This window comes from Zonotrichia leucophrys, chromosome Z, assembly GCF_028769735.1.
Source record: "Zonotrichia leucophrys gambelii isolate GWCS_2022_RI chromosome Z, RI_Zleu_2.0, whole genome shotgun sequence".
NCBI classification, from domain to species: Eukaryota; Metazoa; Chordata; class Aves; order Passeriformes; family Passerellidae; genus Zonotrichia; species Zonotrichia leucophrys.
The window spans coordinates 1,630,857-1,656,062 of record NC_088200.1 but is presented as its reverse complement, the minus strand read 5'-3'; the positions used below and the strand labels follow the sequence as shown (position 1 = coordinate 1,656,062).

The following is a 25,206-nucleotide window of genomic DNA, read 5'->3' as shown; positions in this document are numbered from 1 at the left end:
CAGTATCTCTCCTGGGGTGTGAAATACCCTCCAGACTGCACTGGCCAAATATCCACTGACCCTAAAAGGAGATTGAGCACCAAGTTAGTATTTTCATTTTTATTTTATCGGCAGCCTACCTCCAGCTTGTGGTCTAAGTTTCAACAGCTCCTAAATAAAACCCATTTGCATGGGATGGGGATGCCCTGCAGCTCTGCACCCTCAGGCCCCTGCTGTGATGAGCAGCACAATCCTGGCACATCCACACTCTCAGGATGGTTCCAGTGCTTGTGCATAATAAGACTGAAACAAGTAAATTTGACAAAGAAAGGAGAAAGAACAACTGATATGTAAATCCATGTCATAAATCATTCACCAAATCTGTTCTGCACTTTTGAAATAATCTTGGAGGGTGCTTCCCAAGTGCTGTTTGCAAACCCTCTGTTAATCTGAGAAGCAGATGCTTCTACAGTAGGCTGTATTACAACATCTTCAAGAAATCCCCATCAAATGTTACTTTAAAATGCCCATGAGTTTTGCAATCAGTTCTTTTTAAATCTTCTTGGCATGTCTGAAAACCAAACATCATTAAAAAAACCCCTTTGCTGTGATTCATCTGTAATGGGTCTAAGCCTGGGGAAGAGCTCATCTCACATCTTTCATACCCAGCTGACCCCCAAATTCCTCCCAAAGGCCTCTGCCCATTCCCTTCATATGCTCTAAAGAGTCTTTGACTTCCTCAAACTCTTCCTGAGCTTCACTGAAAGCCTCTGTTGCCTCAGACAGGGCAGTGCCCTGGAGATGCCCTCTAGAATCACGGGAGCCAAGTCACCCACACCCCTGCAGAAAATCTCACATGGAAAACATACTCTGAAAAGGCATTTCTACCATGCCCTGGCACACATGGACATTTCATTGCCTAGGAGAGTGTTTGGGATGATTACTGCTGGGGTTTTTTTATTGCCAGGGACTGTTTCTTCCAGAAAAAAAAAAAAAACCCTCCCTGAAAGAGATCATCGCTCCCAGCTCGGAAAGATCTGAGTGTGTGGATTGTGCTCAGAAGGAGTGACCTGGCTGCATCTTTGGGCTGACATCCTTTCCAATCTCCGATGCTCAGTTTTCCCCTTCCTCTGTGAAAATGGAAACAGCAGCATCAGCTGTGGCTGGAAAGGGGTTTTGAAATCCACAGGTGAGGAGTGTAGGTAAGACTGCGCTGTACCCCTCTAGAAACGGGAGGAGAGGGAAAGGCAGCATAGGGGGATAAACCCCACATAATAAATAATACTCTACAAATACATAAAATGAACGCATTAAAAAACCAATCCTCCAAGAAGCAGCTGCTTCATTCTTTGCTGTTGATAGGATCAATATAAGAGAGGAAATTACCACCTCGTGCTCTGCAACACATCACACCAACTTTCCTTTACAGACCCTAATGCTCCTGATTGCAGTGTCAATTTAAAATTTACCATAAAATGCAGAATCTCATAAACTTTACAGCCTCAATCACACTCAGCCAGTGTTTTCACTCAAATCACATGCATAGGCACCCTCTTTGCTCTCCAAGGCAGACACACATCAACGTGCTCCTGACAGCAGACAGGAGAGCAGAGCAGGGCACTACAGATGGGATCTGCCTGTCCTGAGTAGCCTGGATGGAAACAGAAGGAATCAGGTTGGAAAACAAGATGCAAAACATACCCTCAAATCTCTGTGAGACAGCTCACCCTATGTCCAGCAGGATGAAGGGTAGCCATAACCACGATTTATGATGAAGGTGATGAGGGTGCCCAGAGCAGCTGTGGCTGCCCCTGGATCCCTGGAAGTGCCCAAGGCCAGGTTGGATGGATTTTGGAGTAGCCTGGGACAGTGGGATATGCTCCTGCTCATGGCAGGGGGATGGAACCACATGGCCTCTAAGGTCCATTCCAACCCAAACCCAACTATGATTATATAATCAAATACAACATGACCTCAGGTGCAGCAGCTGAGATGCCCTGAACACGCAGCCATCAAGGTACCACCAGCACCCCATGATGCTGAGCCAACACTGGGACATGCTTAAAACATATCTGTTTCATGACCTTTTGCAGGTTCTGATGGAATACCCTGAGCCATTTCCCTAATCCTGGGTGTCCTTCAGAAATTCAAGCCCATCCAGCTCCTACAGGAAGCTGGTGTGAGTTTTTAATGCAGGGAAGGAGCACACAGCTATGCCCGTGCCTTGAGATGACCAAGGCTTTTGCAGCATGGGTTGCGCTCAAGGGTTGACAAGGGAAAAACTAATTAGGCTCCTAATTTTGCTTCCTACATAAATCTAAGTCCTTTTGCTGTTGTCACTGTGACAGAAAACCCATTTCTCTGCAGGGCACAAAGGATTCTGGATGAAGCACAAGAAAAAGATGCATATTTCAAGTTGCCCTTCCCCAGGAGCCATAAAACTCTGCTCAATGTCTGCAGTCTGCACATACCCTGTAAGCTCTGGCTTAAAACTCTCTCTCAGCTCAAAAATTACAGGATATATTTGGGGGAAAAAGTAATTTTTGCAATCAGCTGCTTGCCTTTGTGATTGACTGAAAGTGTGATCAGACAGATGCTTAAAGATACAGCAAGGGTTAAACCTTGGGAGAGGACAGGCAGGACTTGGGGATGAAGTAGTTGATCAAAGGGTGGCTCAGAAGTTATTTTAAAATAAACCAGAAAGTAGAACTTCCCAGCGGTTGCCGCTGTAATTACAATGCAGACAACGGAGCCGTGGTGCTGTTAAGGTTACTGGATTTTCCTAGCAGCTGTGTTTAATTTACTTAAAACATGCAAAGCCATCAGGTCAGATCCCATTAGCAGAATCTCTCCAGAGCGCTGCAAGAGCCCGGCCAGCCCAGCAGCAGAGAAATGCTGAGGGCACAACACAAGTGTGAAATACCCCTGGAGAAGTGAGGCACCCACGTGGAGCACTGTCCTCCTCCCTGGCTGCAGAGAAGCTGGGTGCTCAGTTGTGGGATCTCAGCACCTCAGGACTGAGGTGCCGAGTCACTGAGACCACCCTTGGGGGGCTCGGGAGTCCTGGAATGTTGCCAGAAGTGTCTGGTGGCTGGACTTTGATCCTACACAGGAGACGACACCTGTATGAGGATAGGAGGATTTCACCGGGGTGAATGGTGAAGGGATTAGTTAATTAGAGGGTGAGACACAGGGTTTAGGATTTCTGTACAGGGGGGTTTAGAGAAGTAAGATGGAGGAATTGGGGCGTGTCCTGTCCTTCTTCTTCTTCTTCTTCTCCTCCATCTTCTGTGGTGATGGTGGCACTTTGGGATTGGTCATTACTAAAAGTGCACCGGGCAATAAGGGTAAAAGGTATTGGGGAAAAATCATAAATATTGTACACGTAACTTTGGGTATAAAGATAGGTGACTGTCCGGAGGGCAGGGAGTGTCCTCATGGCTGGCTGCTGAGCAGAGCTCTGTCAGGCCGAGAGAAAATCTTTTAGATAAACAATTAATAAACATAGAGACTGAAAGAAGAACTGAAGCCTCTTCTCGTCCTTTGATACGCGGGCTGCCCCAAGGCCACCTCGGGCCTTTCCAGGCCCTCCAAACAGCCGAAAACTGGACACTCAGTCCTTCCTGCTCATCCAAGGACCTCTCCCTTGTCCTTGACTCCCATCATATTGCCCATGTATCTTCTGCTAAGATCACCAGAAACAGAAATCCACGCAAATACCTTGACTGCCTGTGATGGAGAAGGAATCAAGCATTTAGGGAAGTCCTTTGAGTGTGTTTTTGCTACAACCTAGTTTCTCTGGGTGTCCTACAAGTGCACAGCATCTCACCTGGATCCCTCTACTCCCCAAGCATCCCCCTGGCTTCCATGCTGCATTAGAGAGAAGACCCACATGTCCTGAGTTCATCTCAGAGATGGGAGCTTGGTGGATTTGTGAGTCAGGATTCCCCCCCGGGAGATCTGTTCACACATATATAATTCAAGACCACACAATTCATCAGGATTTTTTCCAAAACACAGCTACAAAAATTACAACATTCTTGTCAGGAGAAAAAAACCTTCTAGAGATACTTTTCTGTTTAATTTTTGTTGTTGTTGTTTTTTGTTCTTTTAACACTGGCTCAGCCCTCTCTCCGCCGTGCAGAATATCAGGGTTTCATCCACTGTTTGTGGCCCCTGCCAGCTCAATTCTCTTTCTAAAATTAGCATCCTGAGAGATGTAATTGCTAGAACAGGAGGTGTTAGGTCACTTTTCGGTCCCTGCACATCAGGCTAAGTGCTTCTGCTGCCACCTACAACCACCTCAGAATCTGAACCTCAAATGTGTCCTGCTCCACTGAGCCCAGCAGAGTGATGCTGCTTTAATGGGAGCTGATGCAAAAAAAAAAAAGCGAACTGAAGATAAGGACAGATAACACACCACAGGCTCCCATCTGCACATGACCCCCATATATAGTCTATTTTATTCTAGAGTCATAGAATCACAGAGAAAATGCAAGAAATGGTATTTCCCACATAAGATGTGACTGCCCCATCCTTGGAAGTGTGCCAGGATAGGCTGGATGGGGTTTGGAGCAACCGGGGATAGCAGAAGGTGTGCTGGCCATGGCAGGGGGGTGGAAATAGAAGATCTTTAAGGTCTCTCCCAACCTAAACCACTCTGTGATTCTATGACTCTAGAATAAAATAGAACAAAGCAAAAATAAAATTAAAATAAAATTTAAAAAATTAAAATAAAATAAAATAAAATAAAATAAAATAATCCTAAGCAAAACACCACAAACAGTAAGAAGAAACATGAAGGGATGGGTTTGTTTATGGGAAATCTGAAAAAACATCTGAGCAAGCTGTTTGACTCTCATTGCCACCAGAACCCCTCCTGAAATCAGCATCTCCTGCCACTGTGTGCAAGAAACCCCAGCCTGGCCCTGGAATCCTTGGAGCAGTTTAAGATTATTCTTCCAACATGAAACTCCGACATAAACTCATCCCTCATGTCTTAGAGAGGTGTGAGACTTATTTGCATAATAAATGACAAGGCAGGAATATAGATTTGTGTCAGATCACCCTCCCTTCCCTTTGAAAGAAATCTATTTATTCTGACTGAATCGTCTCTTCTCCAAATAAATGGTGTTTGTAGTCAGTTTAGCTGGCACGATACGCATTCTTTTGCATGCCTGTAATGAATTTTCACAGCCAGAGCCCTAATCCAGTCTAGTCATGGAGGGTTTATCACGACCTCTTATTTTATTTCTACCAGTAAATGGGAATTGCTTTCCTTATCGCTATCTAGAAGCACCTGAGTGATTTTTGCTTCATATTTCCTATCCCACTGGAATTCAGGATGCAGCGTTATCTGATGCTGTACAATTGTCACTCATGTTAGCTGCCTTTTCATTTTAATTTGCTGGATTTATTGCTCTTTTCTTTTTTTTTTTTTTTTTTTATTTTTCTTTTCCCCGGGAGATTTTACTCCAGATCTGAGTCCCTCTTTGCTCTTTTCCATCCTCCTGGTCAGATTTCTTGGGTGATCCTCAGGAAGGCAGGAACAAGGCTTGCCTTGCCTTCCCTTGCTGATGCCTCAGAGCAGCCTGGGATGGTGGAAGGTGTCCCTGCCCATGGCAGGGGGTGGAAGAGATCAGCTCTGAGGTTCCTTCCAACCCTACCCATCCTGTGATGCCTTCCCTTGGCAGAGCACTGAACTCCTGGGCTTGCCCCAGTCCATCCACAAAACTATGCAGCGACAAGCAGGAATTTTCCCCGATTTTGATTCCAAACAAATCCATGAGAGCAAGGACTTGCCAACGTGATCCCGATGGCTGCTGCAAGCAGGGAGCAGGTACCCAGCTCAGAGCTCCAGGAAAGTGGACCTGCTGCTGCTGGAAAGGCATGAGAAGACCTGTAAATCCTGCAGATAACACTGTGATGGATCAGTAGTGGCAAGACATTAACCTTCACTCTTGAGGAGACACCCAAATGATAACACCTGTAGCCATGCCACTCCAGAGTTATCAGTCTTGTCACCGGTGAAGATAAATCTATCTGACCTGAGCCATCATCCCACGCCACTCTGGCTTCCCCTGCTCAAAATCCTCGCAGATACCAGCAGGGATGAGGAAAATCACACCTAATAATCAATTGAGAGTGTGCAACTATGCTCACATGGAAACAATTCCCTTCAGTATGTTAAAATAATTCCGCAGAGGAAGGGAAGAACACGGTAGGCTTGAAAGCTGGTCTGCAGGGAAAGTGCTACATGTCAGTGACAACTGTGGAAGGACAGAAAACAGCTACCAAAGCCTCAAGGAGCTGTCACGCACAGGAAAATGTAAGTTAATTAAAGCCACTTAAACAAATACATCTGGGACAGGGGCATGGGATGTAGGGAGGCAGAGTGAAGTGATATTAAAAGCTCACACACATGGTGAATCCCAGACAGGAGGCAAGGAAGCCTATCTGGCAGAATGCAGATGAGCCCCCTGCCCTGGAGTTGTGCCAGAGGGGGCAGTGAGAGCCCCCTCTGCCCCAGGGCTGTGGCTCAGCTTTGGGCACAGCATTGTCCCACAGCCCCACAGGCTCAGCAGATCCACCCCTGCTCTGGGAAACAGCACCCAGGCTCCACTGATGCTCTCCTGGACCAAACAGTGACAGCTTGGAATTAAAAATCCAACATTTCCCTTCCTAACATCTCCCCTCCTGTCCTTACAGCAACATTCAGCTGAAGTGAGAACCATGGGCAAAGCATCCCTCTGGAGAAGGGTAAAGATGTAAATCCACCTCAAACACACCACCAGGACCAACATCAACTCCACCTTCCCCTGCTCCTTCTCTGAGCACAGCCTCCCCTGAGCCCCCAGAGCTGATTCGCCTCCTAATGTGCTCAGATGATGAGCACAGGTTGCTCACACCAGCCCTGCTGATATAAAACCACAAAAAGAAAGATTTGAACATTTTGTATTTTTTTGAAGATTTTGTATTTTTTTGAAGATTTGAAGATTTTGTATTTTTTTATTGCAATCAGCTCCCCGAGAAACTTAAAATGTTGGTTCCTTTTATATTCCTTTGGGCATTGATTCAGAGGTGGAAACAGAACACCTACATGAGGTTTGGTCATGATGGAGATGGTGAGCTGGCCTCTTGAGATATTCCTGCCTGGGAAGCAGGGCTGGCCAGCCTCGGCACGAGGCTAACAAGAAGGGAAACAGGAAAGCAAATCCATCTGCACACCATCAAGCCCCTGCTGCAGGATGACAGCCTGCAAGACTGCTGTCTGCAGGAGGAAGCCTTGCCATGGCATCAGCCCGACCCAGTTGGAGTGCACAGAAACACAGATGGAGTGAGGGGGATCCAGGCTTCCAAAGCAGCTCAGCTTCCCACCCTCCCCTGACTGCTGGGATGGGGGTGATGCAGCAAACCCAACACCAACCCACAGGCTCCTCCAGGAAAGCCATGGAGCTGTTGGAATCTGGTGGTCTTGGCTAGCAGGGAGCTGAAGGAGGGACTTGGTGAAGGACTGGATCACACAGGACAAGGTCTGAGATCTCCTTCACCCCTCAGCACATTTCCTAACTCCAAGCCAGGCTTATGTACAGATTTTCTATTGCAATGCCGGGTGAGATTAACTTCTGTAGAAGTCCCATGGCTCCAGGGAGAGCTCAAAGCCTCCAGGGGCTCCAGGAGAGCTGCACAGCCCCTGGGGACAAGGCAGGCAGGGACAGCAGCCAGGCAATGGCTCCCAGGGCCAGAGGGCAGGGACAGATTTTGCCACATTGGGAATGAGGAATTGCTGGCTGGGAGGGTGGGCAGGCCCTGGCCCAGGGTGCCCAGAGCAGCTGTGGCTGCCCCTGGATCCCTGGCAGTGTCCCAGGCCAGGCTGGATGGGGCTTGGAGCAGCCTGGGACAGTGGAAGTTATTCCTGCCCATGGCAGGGGATGGACTGGGTGAGTTTTAAGGTCCCTTCAACACAAACCATTCTGCAATTCTAGGGCTCTGCAGACAGCGTCAGAGCCTTGTGTAATGCAGCCCAGGAGCAGAGCCCCCTCTCTGCCTGCAGCTCGGGGCAGGCAGCCAAGGCCCCCCACCCATGCCCCAAACCCCTTCCCTCCCCAGGGTGACTTCCTTAACACAGCCCAGCTGCCTGCCCCCACCCTGCAAGGGCTGACAGATTTGTGCTGTCCCCTTAGGGTGGGGTAGGTACATTTATTTCCTCTTTGGAAAAAAAAAAGGAAAGAAAAAAAGGAAAAAAATATATGCAATTAACCTTTTCCTCTCCTCGCAACTGGCAAGAAACTTCCCTGCCACAGGAATAGTTTGAGGACTAAGATATCTGTTCCCACAGCTGCACCAATGCTATTCTGGCTCAGCTAAAATTAAAGAGCTGGAGTTGTACATGGGCCTGCATGAAACTGTCATGGGGACCACAAGATTAGAGGGCCAGATGGTGACCTGGGAGGCCGAGGGCTATTCTCAGCTGCACCAAGGGATCCTCATGTGTGTCAGAACGCGTCCCTCCACCCCTCTTAAATAAGAATCCTGAAATGGTTTGCCTTGAGGGAACCTTAATATCCAGTTCCAACCTGTTACCAGGGCCAGGGAGACTTTCCACTATCCCAGGATTTGCTCCAAGCCCCATCCAAACTGGCTTTGGACACTTCCAGGGATCCAGGGGCAGCCACAGCTGCTCTGGGCACCCTGGGCCAGGGGCTCACCACCCTCATCATAAAGACTTTATCTGTCATACCAAGTCTGAATCTCCCTGTCTCTAATTTAAAACCATCAACACTTGCCCTCTCACTACAGACCCTACTAAAAACTCTGTCTACATCTTTCTTCTAAGCCCCCTTTGAGAAAGACCAGCATATCTTGCCTGGTCACCTCCAGCACCCATCCAAACACCAGCCAAAGATCCAACAGCACTAAAAAAACCCAGGAAAGCACAGGACAGCCCCAACATGCCAGCCACCATCCGTCCCCTCTCCCACCTTGAGCAGTCCTCTGCCAACAACTGTGCTGGCTTTTGTTGGCCACATAATGCCCAGTCCAGTGGCCCTGCTGTCAGCACGCAGCTCATTACTCTGCCAAGGGCTTTGAAACGCTTGGAATATGAAAGGTGCTCCATCAGATCAGATTCAGCTTCGTTTGCTATTACAATGCCCTGCATTTCTTTTGTCTGTGACTTTTGATGACGCGCAATTGTTCCCCTCAGTCAGTATTTCGGAGTCATTAGCTGGAATTAGTAAAGTTCCCGCTGCTGGACTTTTCCAAGGCTCTGTTCTCGGGCTACAAAGAGTCGGTGAGGAGTTGTCCTGCTTTCAGTGAGCTGGAGGCACAGCGGGGAGCGTGCTGGGGGGAGCAGGCAGTCTGCTCAACTCCACTTTTCCCCTGCAGGCACCGGGAAACGCACGTGCAGGGAAGATGCTGTGGGTGGTCACAGCAGGGCTGGTGCTTCCCAGACAGCAGGGAACCTGAGACCCTTTCCACTTGGTACCTCTGCTGGGACCAGGGGAAGAGTTACACCTAATTGTGCCCGTATTTAGGCAGCACATCCCACAAAGTTCAGGTTTCTATCCCAGAAATCCCCCACTCCAAATCTAAAGGCATCAGCCCTGAAGAAGTCTTGTTTCTCTGGGTGAAGGGATCTCGACTTGAGATAGAGACATCTTCCTCAGTGAAAAGTCCTGGATGTGCATGACCTTGGTCCTCCAATCTCTTACTCATGTTACACCCTTCCACCTATACCAGAAGGGCTTGAGTACCAAAGCCCTTTTTCCTGAAGGGATTTATATATGGAGCATCCACCTCTCTGGGAAATCTGTGCCAGGGTCTCATCCCCTTTATCAAAAAAAATTTCCTCCTTCTATCTAGTCTGGATCTCTCCTTCTGCTGTAATACCATTGCCTGGGTGCTGTCCCTGCCTGCCTTGTCCCCAGGGGCTGTGCAGCTCTCCTGGAGCCCCTGCAGGCCCTGGCAGGGGCTCTGAGGTGTCCCTGGAGCTTCTCTGGTGCAGCTGAACAGCCCCAGCTCTCCTGGTCTGTTCTCTGATGAATTTTGGATTTGTCTCTGATAGAGGATTTGTTCCTATTCATGCCTGAGGAGGTGCAGCAGGAAAACAAAGTGATGGAGCTCCATGGGCTCTGCCCACCTGATGTCACTGCCTGGACCCAAGGGCACAGCTCAGATCTGGGGACCACAGCAGCTCCAACTCACACCCACCCCCACTCGTGGGTGGAAATTCCAACCTAAATTTCCAATTCCAGCCACCCCACCACCTTTTCTGGATGCAGTGTGGGTGTTTGGCCACTACAACCCAAAAACAAAACTAGGAGCAAACCAAACTTACAGGGATACCCTTGTGGAGAAGAGCTCAGCACTGAACCCAACCCGTTTAGCAGGTGATCACCTTTCACATGGGACTGCACTTCCATCCCCTCGGGATTTCCCTGAAATTCACCTTATAGATCATCCCACCCAACACTCAAAACAGCATTCCCACTGGGACACAACCAAACACAGACAATTCACATCTCTCACCTTACATTTTTTTAAAGTAACAGGCTACAATAAAACAGCCTGCCCAGATTCCAGCCTAATCTAAAAACAACTTTATGGCTTCTAATTTTAGCACTAATCTTCCTTTGCTATGGTTGTGTGATTTCTAATTATTTTATCCCCAAGCCCTGCTTTGATGGATAGTTGTACCTTTTCCAATGCCAAATGACTTGTAAAGTGCCTTTAAAAAAATACTCTGATCATTTCAGGTTCGTTTCCAGTTCCTACACAAATAACATTCTCATATATGGCTTCACTGCAGAAATATTATTATTATTATTATTATTATTATTATTATTATTATTATTATTATTATTATTATTATTATTATTATTATTATTAAAATGATAGTAATAAAAGCAATACAACTTTAAAAGGAGAGCTCCATTCCTTAGGATGATCCCAATCTGCTCCTGCAAACACCGTATTTTCTCTTAAAAGCTGATAAAGGCCAAAAAAAATCTGTTATTGAGATACAGATCTCTTAACAACTCGGAGCCTTGGCTTGGCATGGCTCCCAGAACACTTTGCCTTTATCTATCACTATTTTCAGGGAAGAGCAATTGGCCACACCAAAACCTTGCGGGGGGACTTTGAGAGGGGTGATGTGCAGCAGTGGCAGAGACACATTTACCTGATGCTCCCCTGGAGCATCTCCTACCCAAAACTGCTGAATTTAGAGCAGCAAACACCAGCCCTTGGCCAAAGATGTGTTGCAGGGGCTTGGGATGAGCCTCCAGCCCACAGGCTGGTGTTCTCTCACCTTCCATGCTCACTCTGGACCCTCCTGATTGCTGACTTAGACCAAACTTGAAAGCAATTCTGTTGAATTTGAAATTTGCACAGAAATCTGTTGGGCAGGGGATGCTGCCTGAGGACTGTTTCAGGATGCTGAGGCAGCTGCCTGCCTGTGGCATGTCCCAGTAGGACCTGCTGCCACCAGCAGCCAGCACCTGAGCAGGGGACACGGGCACAGGGCTGGTGGATGTTTGTTGGGTTATTTCCTTCCCCAGGATTTATACGGAGCTCCGGTTAATTGGAAAACATCCACTTGACCTGTGACCTTTTTGTTTGAGTTATTCTCCAAGGTTTGACAGCAGCAGTTTAAACACAAAGCCTATGAATTCTGGCACTGAGGGAGCACCCCATTCCCACAAATTCTGTGTGGACACCGAAAAACATCCCACTGCAGCCCTGATGCTGAATGTATTCCTTCTTTCTCATTCTCCATTTTCCTCTCTTTCACTCTCTGAGCCTGTTTCGTGACCTGTGTATTCTCCCTCCCCACTGGAAACATGAGCTTAGCTCCCCAATGCAATATTCAAGGGAGGAGGACAGGGGATGTGCTGTTCTAATTCCCTGCACAGAGGATTTGAAATGGAGACTGTCAAAACAGGAAACAACCCAGTCAATGTCCTCCTGCCTGAGACCTGAATGTGTCACCACACAGAGCTTCAAGGGATGGAGAAAAGCCCTCTGCTCCTGCATGGACAGAGGATGCCCTGGGAGAGGGGGCAGCAAAGCCCTCTGCCCTCAAGCCACTCTGATCTGAGAGCTGGGCTTCAGCCTCTGCTGAAATCAGTGTGGAGCTGGTTTTTATTGACTTGGGGAAAAACTCAGCAAAACAGGTTAAAAATTATAACCTTCTATTGACTGATACTTCTATCAGCATGGAGAATTTTGCAAGGAATGTCATCTCACTCAGGAAGTCAATCCTACAGGAAATCCTTCATCCTTAGTGTTTTGGAGTAACATCCACAGCATCCTACTTCCTTCTTACTCCCCTTAAAACCCACCCCTGACACCCTCACCTCTCCAGCTGGTGTTCTGTGTTTGAGCTGGCCTTGCTGGGATAAAAGCACAAATCTTGGATCTAATCCTGCCCACATCCCCCCAGGCAAAGCACCATCTTCATCTCCATGAAGATGCAGAGCAGGACAATGCCAGGCCCCAGGCTCTTCCATTTCCATCTATCCACCTTGGAGCAAGGATTTAAAGTTCCTCAGAGGCATAACAGTGAGGTCAGGTCTGGAGGAGAATAAAGCTACAGGAAACCCAGACAAATAAGATGCCGAGTTTATTTTAAAAAGAAGGCTCCTGCAGCTGTAGGTTTCAAGCAATTCTTAAAAGCCTGATCTGAACAAGCATCCTTGCCAAAAAATATTGGTATTTTAAGCCTTTGATTGCTTTTGACGGTAGTGAACAACTTTTTTTGATATTGACTGTTTGTTTTTACAGCTCTCAGCAAGTTAACTTCAGGAGAACTTCCCAAGCACCACAGCTGGTGACCATTACCAGAATGGTGATCCAGCAACTCCAGGATGTTTCCCTCCTCCTGGAAATATTCAAGTTAAGATGGATGGGACTCTGAGGAACCTGGTCTAGTTGAATATGTCCCATTACAAGTGGCTTGGATTAGATGGCCTTTAGGGTTCCTGCAACACAAACCATTCTATGATTCCCCCTCTGGAAGCAAGGCTGGTAGTTTGCTTTATACTTGAGGGATCAGAGGTTTTATTGTAGGGCCCAGCCACTGATCTAGAGTGACAACCTTCAGCAGGAAAAAAAAAAATCCACAGGTTAATGGGACAAACAACTGGAAATGTCATTTCAGATGGTCTGTATGGCCCAGCACAGCAAATTTCCCCCATCATCCAGACAAAGAATTAGAACAATTACCTAGAGCCTGGTCCTGAAAGGTGCTGAGTGCAGTCAAGTGGTCTCCGCTCATAGAGTTCAGTAACTCAGGGGCTCTCAGCAGGGTCAGTCTTGGAGCCTGGGCAAAACAAGATAGGCTGGTGTTAGTCAATAAACCTACACAACCTAAAAAAATAACCCCAAAACCATTCCAGCTCCACAAGCCAGCCACATTTTCCTGCACAGGGAATTAACTCAAGGGTCATGCAGAGTGTGGCTGAGGAGATGCTCTCCAACCCACAGGTCTTCTCTGCAGATCAGGACGGATGCCTGCAGCACACAGGAGAGAAATTACACCTGGATGTGTCCACAGAGCCTCAACCCACATCCAGGAGCACCCACACCACACTCCTCAGGAGTGCTGTGTTACCCAAGCACACCTGGACATGTCACATTGCCACAACACCATCCCAGGGCTCACACACCTCCTGGCAGGAGACAAACCAGGGCTGCCTTGCCAAGCCTACAGGCAGCAGCAAACCTGGAGGTAAGAGAAGTTAGCTGGGTTTCCAGGGAGCAGGAGGAGGAACATTCCCTTTCCCCTGCTCCCCGGCCGTGCCAAGGGCAGGGTGAAGGGAGGGAAGGGGACGGCGGGGACAGGATGACGGAATCCTCCTCCACGCAGCCCTTTGTTTTGGGAGCTCCCCTGGGATGCTCGGCTCAGGGTGGCCAAGTCCTCCTTCTTCCCCTACAAGGGGAACAGATGAGGGCAGGAAAACAATGCTCTCCCCTCAGCTGCCTAATGGAAGAACAAAAGCACAGCGATGCCTTCCAAAATTGTCTTTTGAGGAACAGACCATGAGCCTGAAGGCCCAGTATTTCTGATGTGTTTATATTTGAACTCCAGCCTGGCAGTGTCTTTCTGCCCTTCCTCTGGGCTCTTTGCAGGACCTGCCCAAAGCCACTGGCATCATGCAGGGTTTGCACAGACCTCAAATCCCATCAGGAATTTAACATCCAGCACCTGGTAGAGGTGACAACACCAAAGGTTCCTTCACAACAAACACACATCAGCCATGGGGCAGAAGGGGCAAGGCCAGGTTGGAACAACCCAGTCAGGTGGAAGCTGCCCTTGCCCATGGCAGGAGGTGAAATTGGATGTTTGAGAGGTGCCTTTCAGCCCACACCAGTCTGTGATTCTATGACAGCCCTGTTTCAGCAGGATGCATTTCTCAGGAAGGGTCTGCCCCAGCCTGATCCCACTGAAAACTGGGACCAAGCCCCACTTAAGCCAAAACCAGCACAAAAAGCACTTTGGATTGTTGAGCAGAGATGGCTGCTAGGGAGCAGAAGGGGATTTCTGTGCTGATTGCTCATGGAAAGTCCCTGACTGGCCCGCAACCGTGGAAAAAGGGAAAATAGAACTTTAATACCAAGTTGGTGGCAGGCTGTCTATTTTTCTCTCCTGTGACTAGTTACCATGGATAGATTTCTGAGGTCGACCACACAATTGTTCACTGCACCGCTCCTATTAAACAGAGGATGAGCAAATCATCCCATTTGTACCGTACTTTAATTTCCAGAAATTCTTTGTTCGTTTGTTTGCTTAAATTATTTCTCTCATTTGAGGAAACAATGCAGCCTTACGAAGCGAGGGCCCAAATCTCCCGAGTCACCCTGCTGTGGTTCATTACTTCCACACTAGTTAACAAGGCCAGTAATTTCCCTAAGGTTTAATAGAAAATCCTCTTTCCAGAATGCAGATAGACAGGACATTTTAACAAACTCACTGTATCCCAGTTATGTCGTAGGTGAGGGATATCCTGAACAAGGCACAGGTCCTCCTATGGGTTAGCATAAAAAGGCAGGTAGCCTAAATGGAGCTTTTCTTATCCCAAATTACTCCCTCAGCTGCAGAAGGGGACCAGGGGGCCTTACTCAGAGCATTAGCTGCAGTTCCACTGGCAGTGGGTTCTTGAAACATCCCAGTCCTCACCCCAAAATAAAGAAGTAGATGACACTTGAGAGGCAGATCCAAGTGGTACCTGGTGGTGGAAGAGGCGGGCCCACAGCCCATTTCATTAATTATATGGATAGCAGAACACACAAAATACCTGCCAATAACCTGCCCATAAACTGCTCTTCTCTCTGGCTTTTCCAACCTATTTCCATGATCAAATCAGTACAAAAAAGCCTTGAAAGCTGAAATAAATACAGGGAAAGAGCTTGTGAAAAAAAAAAAGGCAAATACAGAAAACATATACACATATATATTGGAATAGCAGAATAATTTGGGTTGGAAGGAGCCTTTAAACTAAAAAAAAATAAACGGAAGTATTTTATATGTATATATATGTGTGTGTAAAACAGCCCAGTAAATCTCTATTGAGATGCACATGCAGGTGAAAACCTGGCAGTGCTGCCTCCAGTCACGAGGGTATTTACTCCACAACAGCCTCTGCAGCTCCTTAATATTATTTATACAAACAGGATTTGTCAAGCAACAACTACAGATGTTTGCAGTGAGTCTTCCTGCTTATCCGCTGATAATACCGTGTGCCTGGGACAGCTGAACAAATCCTGCCACGTAAATAATAAATACACGTCTGGGCTAATCAGAAAGAGGCGGTGAGGAATCTGGAGATTCCCACAGACTCCCTGCCGCGGGGAAGGAAACAAGAAAATGCCCTGACCTAAGCAGGGGTGAGTCTGGCATACCCACAGATCACAGGGAGATCACAGGAGCTGTTTGCAGATCACTTACAGAGCATGAATAATTCAGGCAGAAGCGGCTGGGAGTATGAGAACAGATAGATGGGAGCTCGCTGCCACTGCTTTGGCAGGTTTTATTTTATCCAGCAAGGCAAGGAAACCACGAGACCCAGCAAAAAAATCCTCTGCCTAGCTTTGCCAGTGTCGTGGCTTCACGACAATCTCGTGATACGCGGCATTTTACAGATCCCCAGCTGATGGTGAATGCCACCTTCCCTTTGTCCTTGAGGCATTTTTGCGATTATCTGGCTGGACAGATATGACAAAACAATGCTTATTTAAAAAAAAAAAAATAGCCCTTAGTACCAATCTGCACTCTACAGCAGAATTACACAGCTCACAGAATCAGAATGGAGTGGGTTGGAAGGGCCATGGGCAGGGACAGCTCCCACCATCCCAGGCTGCTCCCAGCCCCATCCAGCCTGGCCTGGGACACTGCCAGGGATCCAGGGGCAGCCACAGCTGCTCTGGGCACCCTGGGCCAGGGCCTGCCCAACCTCCCAGCCAGCAATTCCTCATTCCCAATGGGCCAAAATCTGTCCCTGCCCTCTGGCCCTGGGAGCCATTGCCTGGGTGCTGTCCCTGCCTGCCTTGTCCCCAGGGGCTGTGCAGCTCTCCTGGAGCCCCTGCAGGCCCTGGCAGGGGCTCTCAGGTGTCCCTGGAGCTTCTCTGGTGCAGCTGAGCAGCCCCAGCTGTGCCAGGCTGGCTCCAGAGCAGAGGGGTTCCAGCCCTGGCAGCAGCTCCGTGGCCTCCTCTGGAGTTTAGCTCTGAAGAAGAAGAAGGATGGAAAAAAAGAAAAAACAGAAAAAGTGGGGGAAAGAAAAAGGAGGGCTAAGAGATATTCCCTAATCCTTACTCCAAAAGGAAAACATAAGTAGAATTGCTTCTGTTGGGATTTATTAATAGTCCACACTGAACACATTACCAAGTGGACTGGAAGCCAGGAAGCAAATAAAAAAAGAAAAAAATATAAAAAGACACACAAGGAAAGGCAGAAGTGGTAAAGACAGATGGTAGAAGTTAAACACTGCTTTGGTGAAACCTGCAAAAATCCAAAATTCATGCTGCTGAAAGGACACTGCAGTTTGTTTCATGCCAAAGGGAAGAGCCTTGCTGTCAAGAATAGAGGGGCAGCTGTCCCACATCGGGTCAGAAATGGGAATCCAGCTCAGTGACCACCAGTGAGCCTGGGAACACCTCAGCCAAGAGAGCCAGAGGTCCAAGGAGGGATTTGACAGAGAGGACCCTGCCTTAGCAGGATTTCTGAATGTCCCCAATGGCAAGACATGCTTCAGTGCCAGTGATGTGCCCTGGGATTGGGGAACCCCCTGGGAATTCCTGTACAGCACCTACCTGTGCATGGCCCTGCCTCAATTCACCCCTCTGCCCCACTGCCAGCACTGCATCTGGCCCCAGAACTGCACACCAAGCTCCTCTCCAGCCCAAATGCTGTGCTTGTACAACACGTCACAGTCCCCTCACACAAAAACCTATTTCTTGTTATCACACGAAATAGATCTGATTGAAGACTCACAGCAAAAGACATTCACCCAAGATCAAAACACAAAAATCCCAGTAAATCTGGTTCTCAGTGTGAGACACATGAGAAGCATCCAGGCAGTCCCAAGTCAGGAATGAAACTCGGTGCTACCAGCTAACAAATTTACACCTTAAATTTTCCTTCAACAAAAAAATACTGGCTCTCTCCATGCCATCTTCCTGTCTTGAACTACTGAAACTTAATATTCTTAATTAAAAACTGAATTTAAACATACTTCAGCACCACTGCCAGTAGCATCTTTGGCTTAGAAAGCTCAGTTTGGAAATGCCATCTCCATGGTGTGTCTGTGACACAGGCTCCAGTGCCCACATCAAGCCAATTTCACTTCAGTCTTTAGCATAAACTGACTGTATCTGTTAGAAAACCTGTTTCTAGCCTTTATAGACTGAGCACAGGCCACATCTCTGCATTACTCCAAAATAATTACTTGGCCACACACCTCATTGGATCCTCAGGGCTTTGGGTTCTCCACCCTTGTGTTTACATTCCATGCAGAAAAATTAACTAATTAATATACGTCTGACAGATGTTCTTTGAAAGAGATATCATGCCTTCAAAACACAAGATGATGAAAGGAGCAATAGTGTAGATTAGACTGACCAGAAAAGCAAGGATTGTAGCGTGACAGTGGAAAGCATAGCTTTAAGTCTTTCTCTTGATATTTATATGGTTTTATTTGCATATCAAACTATATGCCAATTAGCTGTATATAAACCCATGATGAAATTATGCTGTGCAGCTCTCCAAAGTGAAGAAAAGCCAGGGCTGGGCTGCATAATCACCCTTAACTCTGGCCCTGCAGGTGTTCCCACTCCGGCTCACTCCTAATGACCGTGTACTCCCGGTAACACAACCGTACAACGGGAATCTCCTGCAATCACACACATCTATATGCAACATTTCCATACATTGTAAGCTGCTTTGTGTATCCTTTCATTCTCCTCCAGCCAGTTACTCCTGGAGAAAAGAAGTCTGAGAGGAGACAGAGCTTCTCTCCCCCCACAGCTCCCTGACAGGAGGGTGCAGCCAGGATGGGAATGGGCTCTGCTCCCAGAGGACAAGGATCAGGATGAGAGGGAAAGGCCTCCAATTGCACCAGGGCAGGTTTACATGGGATACTGGGGGAAATTTCTTAGTGAAAAGTGTTGCCCAGCCCTGACACAGGGTGCTCATGGCAGTGGTGAAGTCCCCATCCCTGGAGGGGTTTAAAAGCCATGTCGAGACACGGGTTGGGGATGGCCTTGGCAGAGCTGGGGGAATGGCGAGGACTCAAAGATCTTTATCCAATTGTAAAGGGCTCAGATTCCATGATCTGCCTGCTGCCCCTTGTCTCAGACTGCAGGCAGGTTTTGCCTCTGTGGAGGCTTTGTGTAACCCTGTAGGAAAGTAGGGATGATCCTGCCTGAAGAGCTGTAGGCAACCCTGGATGGAAACAATGCCAGAGATGTATGCTCCTATTTTAAATATCAACTGGAACGTGGGGGTGCAGCAGCCTGGTCCTGGAGCACCACTTAGCCAATTGTGCTCTGGAAGGGGTGTGCACTTGCAGTCAAACTGGCTGCCTTAACAGGGCCTTTGTGCTCTGCCAGGTATCTGCAGAAGGCATCATGCAAAGCTGGGGCCTGCGGGCCCATCTGCAGTCACAGCTCACACCAGCTCCAGCCAGCACTGCCTGCAGATCAGGCCATCCACCCTGCCCAGCCAGGCAGGGAAAGGCCTGGGGAGAAGGGATTTTGGACACCTTGCACCATCCCAGGTTGCTCCAGGCCTTGTCCAGACCAACCCTGGAGACCATCACTTCCAGGGATGGAGCATCCACCATTTTTCTGGGCAGCCTGTGCCAGGGCCTCACCATCCTCACAGCAAAAAGTTTCTTCCCTACATCTAGTCTGAATTCCTAGATTCTAGTCATCCCCTTCTTCACTTTAAAACCATCACCCTTTGTTCTATCTACTAAAAACTCTTTTTTTTTTTTTTTTTTTTTTTGTATGCCTCCTTTAAGTATTGAAAGGCCACAATAAGATCTCTGGAGAGACCTTAGAGCCTTCTCTTCTCCAGGCTGAACAATCCCAGCTCTCCCAGACTGTCTGCACAGGAGAGGTGCTCCAGCCCTATCAATGAGCCTGCATTGACTGGGGACCATATTTTTGGGCTCAACTGCAGTAGCAAGTTTGACTAATTTGAGTGACCAGGCACATATTCAGACATAAAACATTAATATGGGAACAAATCAAAAGCAGTCTGGCTGTGCTCCCGCTTTGAATTCATTACATACATCGAAAAAGAGAAAAGAATTAAAAAAAAATAATCATTTAAAAAGTTTTTATCTTTTCTAGAATGTATGAAAAGGTATAAATTCCTGATTGACTGCAGCACCCGGGCTGGCTGTGCTGGTAATTGGAACCAGCGTGCTTCGCTTCCCGGGTGTCCGATTCACAAGGGAGAGAAGGAAACATTCAATTTTTCAATAGGAAATTTCATCGCTGGAAAACAATCCACCTTCCTTGACTCCAAGGAAGAGCCCAAGGGTGAGTTCTCTCCTCGACCACAGATTCAGCTTTACTGCCAGCCCTGGCCAGAGCTGAGTGCTCACGCCATCCCAAGCCCATGAGACTGCCTTCAACACTTACAGCTCTTTTTGGGTTTATTTTTCCTCCTTCTAACACATTGTTTTTCTTTTCCTTTGGGATTGCTCAGAGGTCCAGTTTGCAACTTTTCTTTCCACAACCAAATGGGCTAAAACATTTTAAAACATTTAAAACTGGATTTTGTCATGACAGTTTTCCTTAGATTTTTAGCTTTCCACCCAACTGCAGACCTGCGACTTCATGGGAAGCATCCAGGTGTAGCTGTGGGCCATGCTAACACCAAGGGGATATTTGTGGGGCATTTGTGAGGCTGAGCACACTTTAGGTGGGTTTTTTTAATGAGCCTAGGACCCCCAAACTATATGGGACTGAGCAAAAATCATGTCACACCAACAGCTTTTCTTTAATGGCATTTTTGAACTCGTTTTTCATTCCTAAAGCTGCTGTCTTAGCATGGAGTGGAATAAGGCTTCGAGGCCACAAAAAACCCATCAGACACTCCAGCAGGACTCAAGAAAGCCAAGCAGCAGGCAAAGGGTCTGAGCAGATTGGTGGCAGATTAAATGTAGCACCAGTCAACATAAAACCAATGCAGAAAAAAAAAAAAAAACCAAAGCCTGACAATGGTCCCAATGGTAAGAATTAAGTTTCAGGATAAACAGACTCAGAAGAAACCATCCTGTGCTTCTGCATGCACAGCTCAAATTTAAAAATCAAAGTTATTTCTTGCAACACTTACTTGGAAACTTCTTTTTCTCCTCATTATTTATGTTCCCACCATAATAGCTAGTTTATGCACTTATAGAAAAGCTGAATTATTACTCTTCTTCACCTGCTTTCTGAGCCATCCCTGAGTCCCTCCATCTTGGTACCTTTCACATCCAGGACCAAGAGGGCTGAGCAAGAAAGCCATGACAGGCAGTGCATGGAGGAGCTCCTCAAAATCACACCAAGCTCCATCCTCACACCTTTACTCTCCCTAAAATCCCCCTTAAGAAGGTTGCTACAGAGCCATTCTTGACCAGTGAAGACAAACAGCCATTTAATCCCCAGTGCACCACAGTTAAGGTACTTTTAGTTGTAATCTGGGCACTTTTAGCTGCCTTGAGCTGATCCTGTGACAAGGGGAATTTTTGAAGCAAAAATTTTGAAGAAGAATTTTGAATCAGACTCCCTCAGACTGGGAGGACAAGAGGAATTTGTGAAGCAGGAATTTTGAAGCAGATTTTTGAATCAGCCTCCCTCAGACTGGGAAGGCAGACCTGGAGCAAGAACTGATGGCAGAAGGGGCAGGATATGGGCATGGCTGAGGGCAGCAGAACAAGTAAGATAAGGAAAACTTAGCACAAAATCCGTATGGAACTACATGGAATGCTGGATGTTTTGAGACATTTCATGCAATGGAGGCATTTGCTGTTCCTTCACTTCAGTAAAAGATGAAGAGTAATAAACCAGGGTAAAGTTTCCTCAATTTATGCTGTTAGGCATGGAATGCCTTACACTACCCCAAGGAAGACAAAGTCTGCAACATCCAAATTCTGAAAGAGCCCTCAAGAAGCCCCCTGGTTCACCCCCAGCCCAAGCAGGCATCCCTGAGGACATGTAAGAAATGTCTGTGTTGTTCAGGACTGCCAAAGATGGATCCACAGCATTGACAGGACCCTGCTGTTTCACGTTTCACCTCTTCTTTAGAGGACTTGGTATCAGTGTAAAGACCTTTCACTGGGTCCTACCAACGCCTAAAAAAGCCAAGAAAATCTGGCAACACTCACCTCTGCTGCATTTCATCCTGGCCATGACATACAAGGCTTGGACTCTCCTGCTGGACACGGACTCCGAGTCCTAACCCAGACCTGACCACCAGATCTCACTGTTCTCATTCAGCTCCAAGGATCACTCTAAACCTCAACAGCTTCTGGGGCAAATTAAATGCATCTATTTTTGCAAGCCAGGATCACTTTTGTTGAGCTGCCACTGAAGCTTTTCTTAGAAGCCATTAAGCATGATGGGCAAAACACAATTCCATCTCGCTCCTCTCCTGCCTCTTCAAAGGGAGGATGGCAGCACTCGAGCCACTGCCTCACTGATTGTCCTACTGTTCCACAAAGTGGTTCCTCTCCAGCAAATTGAACACTGAGAGCCATCACAGAGCCCCAGACAAAGGGCCCAGTGACTGTTTCTGGGATTATTAGAGGGAAGCAGAAAGAAGCCTATTACAGGGTCTTTGTGGCACTTAATGTTGACAGCTGAAAATAATGGATAGGACAAAACAGAGCAAAGATGATTTAAATTAGGCAACTCCCGGGAAATGGTGCACACACAGGCTTCCAAAGGAAAACCTCCATTTCTAAGCACTGCTAGCCCCCAAGTGGGTGTGCATTGCCCCTCTGCAGCCCACAGACACACAGACACAGCCCTTTTCAGTGCTCTGCAGAGCTTTTGCTCAGTTTGCCAGTGGCCACTGCACCCTACCCATCAGGGGATGGAAAAGGTGTACAAAAGAGCAGCGTCAACCACAGCTCATCAATCCTTCAGCAGAAACAGTTTTTAATTCCTACCCACTGCCACAGGTTCAGGGACCTGCAAGGAGGGATTTGCACATCCACACTCCAGCAATCATTACACAGCTCCTGCAAAACCACCTGGAGGACTGCAGATTCACTCCTGCTCCAGGGGTTTGACGCAGACAGAATGGCAAAGGCTCTGACAAAGCTTTAGTGCCCCCTCATGCCAGTCCCAGCTCCATGTGGGGCTCACTGTAAGTAACAGCCACCTGCCTGGGGTACACATCACCTCTCCCCCTCTCCAGAGGGCAGCAGTCAGAGAATCACAGAATCACCTTGGTTGAAAAAGAGCTCCAAGACCATGGAGTCCAAGCTGTGCCTGATCCCCACCTTGTCACCAGCCCAGAGCACTGAGGGCCCTGTCCAGGCCTTCCTTGGACACCTCCAGGGATGGGGACTCCATCATCTCCCTGGGAAGCCTCTTCCAATTTTTAACCACCCCTTGTGTGAAAAAACTCCTCATGTCCAACCTGGTGCAGGCTATGTCCTCCCCTCCTGTCCCTGTTCCCTGGGAGCAGAGCCCCGGCTGTCCCCTCCTGTCAGGAGCTGTGCAGAGCCACAAGGGCCCCCCTGAGCTTCCTTTTCTCCAGGCTCAGCCCCTTCCCAGCTCCTTCAGCCACAGGACTTTCCCTCAGTGCCCAAGCCATTCTCAGTTTGGACAGGAAAGCACAAGAGGGGTGGAGGGACACACACATTGCACATGGTGTATTTGCTGGCTGCCTGGGCTCTATAGATTTGTTTATGCTGTGGCAGCAATCTGTCTGTCCAGGCACAGCACTTGGGTTTTATGACCTGAAACACCACCCAGAGCAGCTCCTGAACATCTGAGGATGCAGCCCAGCCAACCCTGCCCTCACCCTGCAGGGGACAGAGGACTGTAGAAAATGGGTCCCTGTGCAAGGAGCCCTCTGAAAGCACCTTCACAATGATGGGGTTTCACACCTTTCTTGTACCCACGGGTGTAAACCAGGAGATAAAAGGCTGCTGTCCTGTTTGGCCACCCCAGCAGCAACTGGAGGGTGACAATGGGACTGATCCTGGCAACAAACACCCCTGGGACCTGAAGGGAGGAGCCTTCAAAAGCGCTCCTGGGCGTCCCACAGCACCAGCCCTCTGCTGGGATGCTCTGGGGTCTCCCAGATTCTGCAAAAGCTGCCACTGCATGCAGGGGGGAGAGAGCTCTGGCATGGGATAAGGGTTGTGGACTGTCAGAGCTGGGAATGTTGCTCTGGATTTGTGCAGCATCTGGATCCTGCAGCAGCACCAGCATGTGGTAGTGGTTGTGACAGAGGTGGAGTAGGAGGAAGGAGAGAAGGAAGGAGAGGAAAGAATGAGAGAAAGGCAGGAGAAGGAGAGGAAGGAGGGGAAGGAAAGGGTAAAAAACGAGGGGAAAGAAGGAAAAGGTGGAGAGGAAGGAAGGGTGGAGAAGGCAGAAGATGAGAAGGAGAAAAAGGAGAGGAGGAGAAGGAAAGGAAGCACCAAAGGAGAGTAAGCAAAGGAGGATGGGGAGGAGAGAAAGAAGAGGGGGAGGAAGAGAAGGAAGGAATCAGTCTTTGAATTAATTGGGGAGCAATGCCTGAATCCATCTGACACAAAACGAGGCCACAGCACTGTTTTCCCCCCAGACAGTCAGCAAAGCAGCTCACCTCCTGTCTCCTGCTTGGCACAGACAACCGGCATGGAAAACGCCAAGAGGAGAAGCAGGGACACGTTAGGGCAGAGAGAGGCTGCAGAAACTCCAACCAGACCCTCTGCAACTGCAATGTGCCAGGCAGCACGGGAGGGAAAAAGCTACTGCCCCCATGGACATGCCAGTCTCTTCCTTTCAATCCCTTTTGTGAAAAAGGTGACTCAGGAAAATTGGAAAGGAAGGCAGGGGTGGTGTGAAAGTGGAACAAGACACCATCTGTTCTCAAGCCTCGCAGCTGGAAAGGGCATAACCTACCCTTGGCGTGGCTGCAGGGGACACTCTGGTCCAGAGAGGACTTGCAGGAGAGGACAAAGCTGGGTATTCCTGTGCTGGGATTCACCCAGCACACACAGACACCCCATCACTGAGCTGGAGCACCAGAGGCTTCACCCTGCTCCCAGCCCTGCCCATGAATCCCCATGCAACGTCACATCTGGAAATGTCTGCTTAGGGTGTTCACTCTACACTGCCCAAAAAGACGAGCCACAGGTCAAGATGTGGGCATGAACTACCTCTGAAAATCATATCAAATGGTGAATATGCTTGTGATACTGTAGTGGGGAAATCATTATTTGCAATCCTCATCTATTTCTTAGTGTTACATCTATTTCTTATAGTACAGAGTCCTTGCTGTGGATTTGGAGTCATATTTCAGAGCTGAATGTTCATGAAGCTCAGATGGAAAGGTGAGCAAGCCCTCAGTTCAACTTGTGCTCCACTAGAAAGAATGAAAGGGAAAATAAGATAAATTAAAAAATAGAAAGCAAAATAAAGGGAAAACTGAAAAAAAACCAGGAGAGAAATAGAGAGAAAGAGAGAGAAGGAGGGGAAGAGGGAAAGAAAGGAGAGAAAGAGAGAAAGAAAGAG

The 25,206-nt window shown here is 48.0% G+C and overlaps 1 protein-coding gene across 4 annotated transcripts in view; it reads right to left on the bottom strand.

Annotated features, from left to right (window-relative positions):
• Nucleotides 1-25,206, bottom strand: part of ZBTB7C (zinc finger and BTB domain containing 7C) — a 157,567-nt gene that overhangs the window by 83,563 nt on the left and 48,798 nt on the right. For 3 of the 4 annotated variants that reach the window (XM_064736109.1, XM_064736110.1, XM_064736112.1), the window contains one exon: nt 13,207-13,303. In XM_064736109.1, the coding sequence (XP_064592179.1) occupies nt 13,207-13,258 (52 nt within the window). In that variant the 5' untranslated portion in view covers nt 13,259-13,303. Of the gene's footprint in view, nt 1-13,206; nt 13,304-25,206 lie in introns of those variants that run through there. The other variant, XM_064736114.1, reaches the window with a different exon arrangement.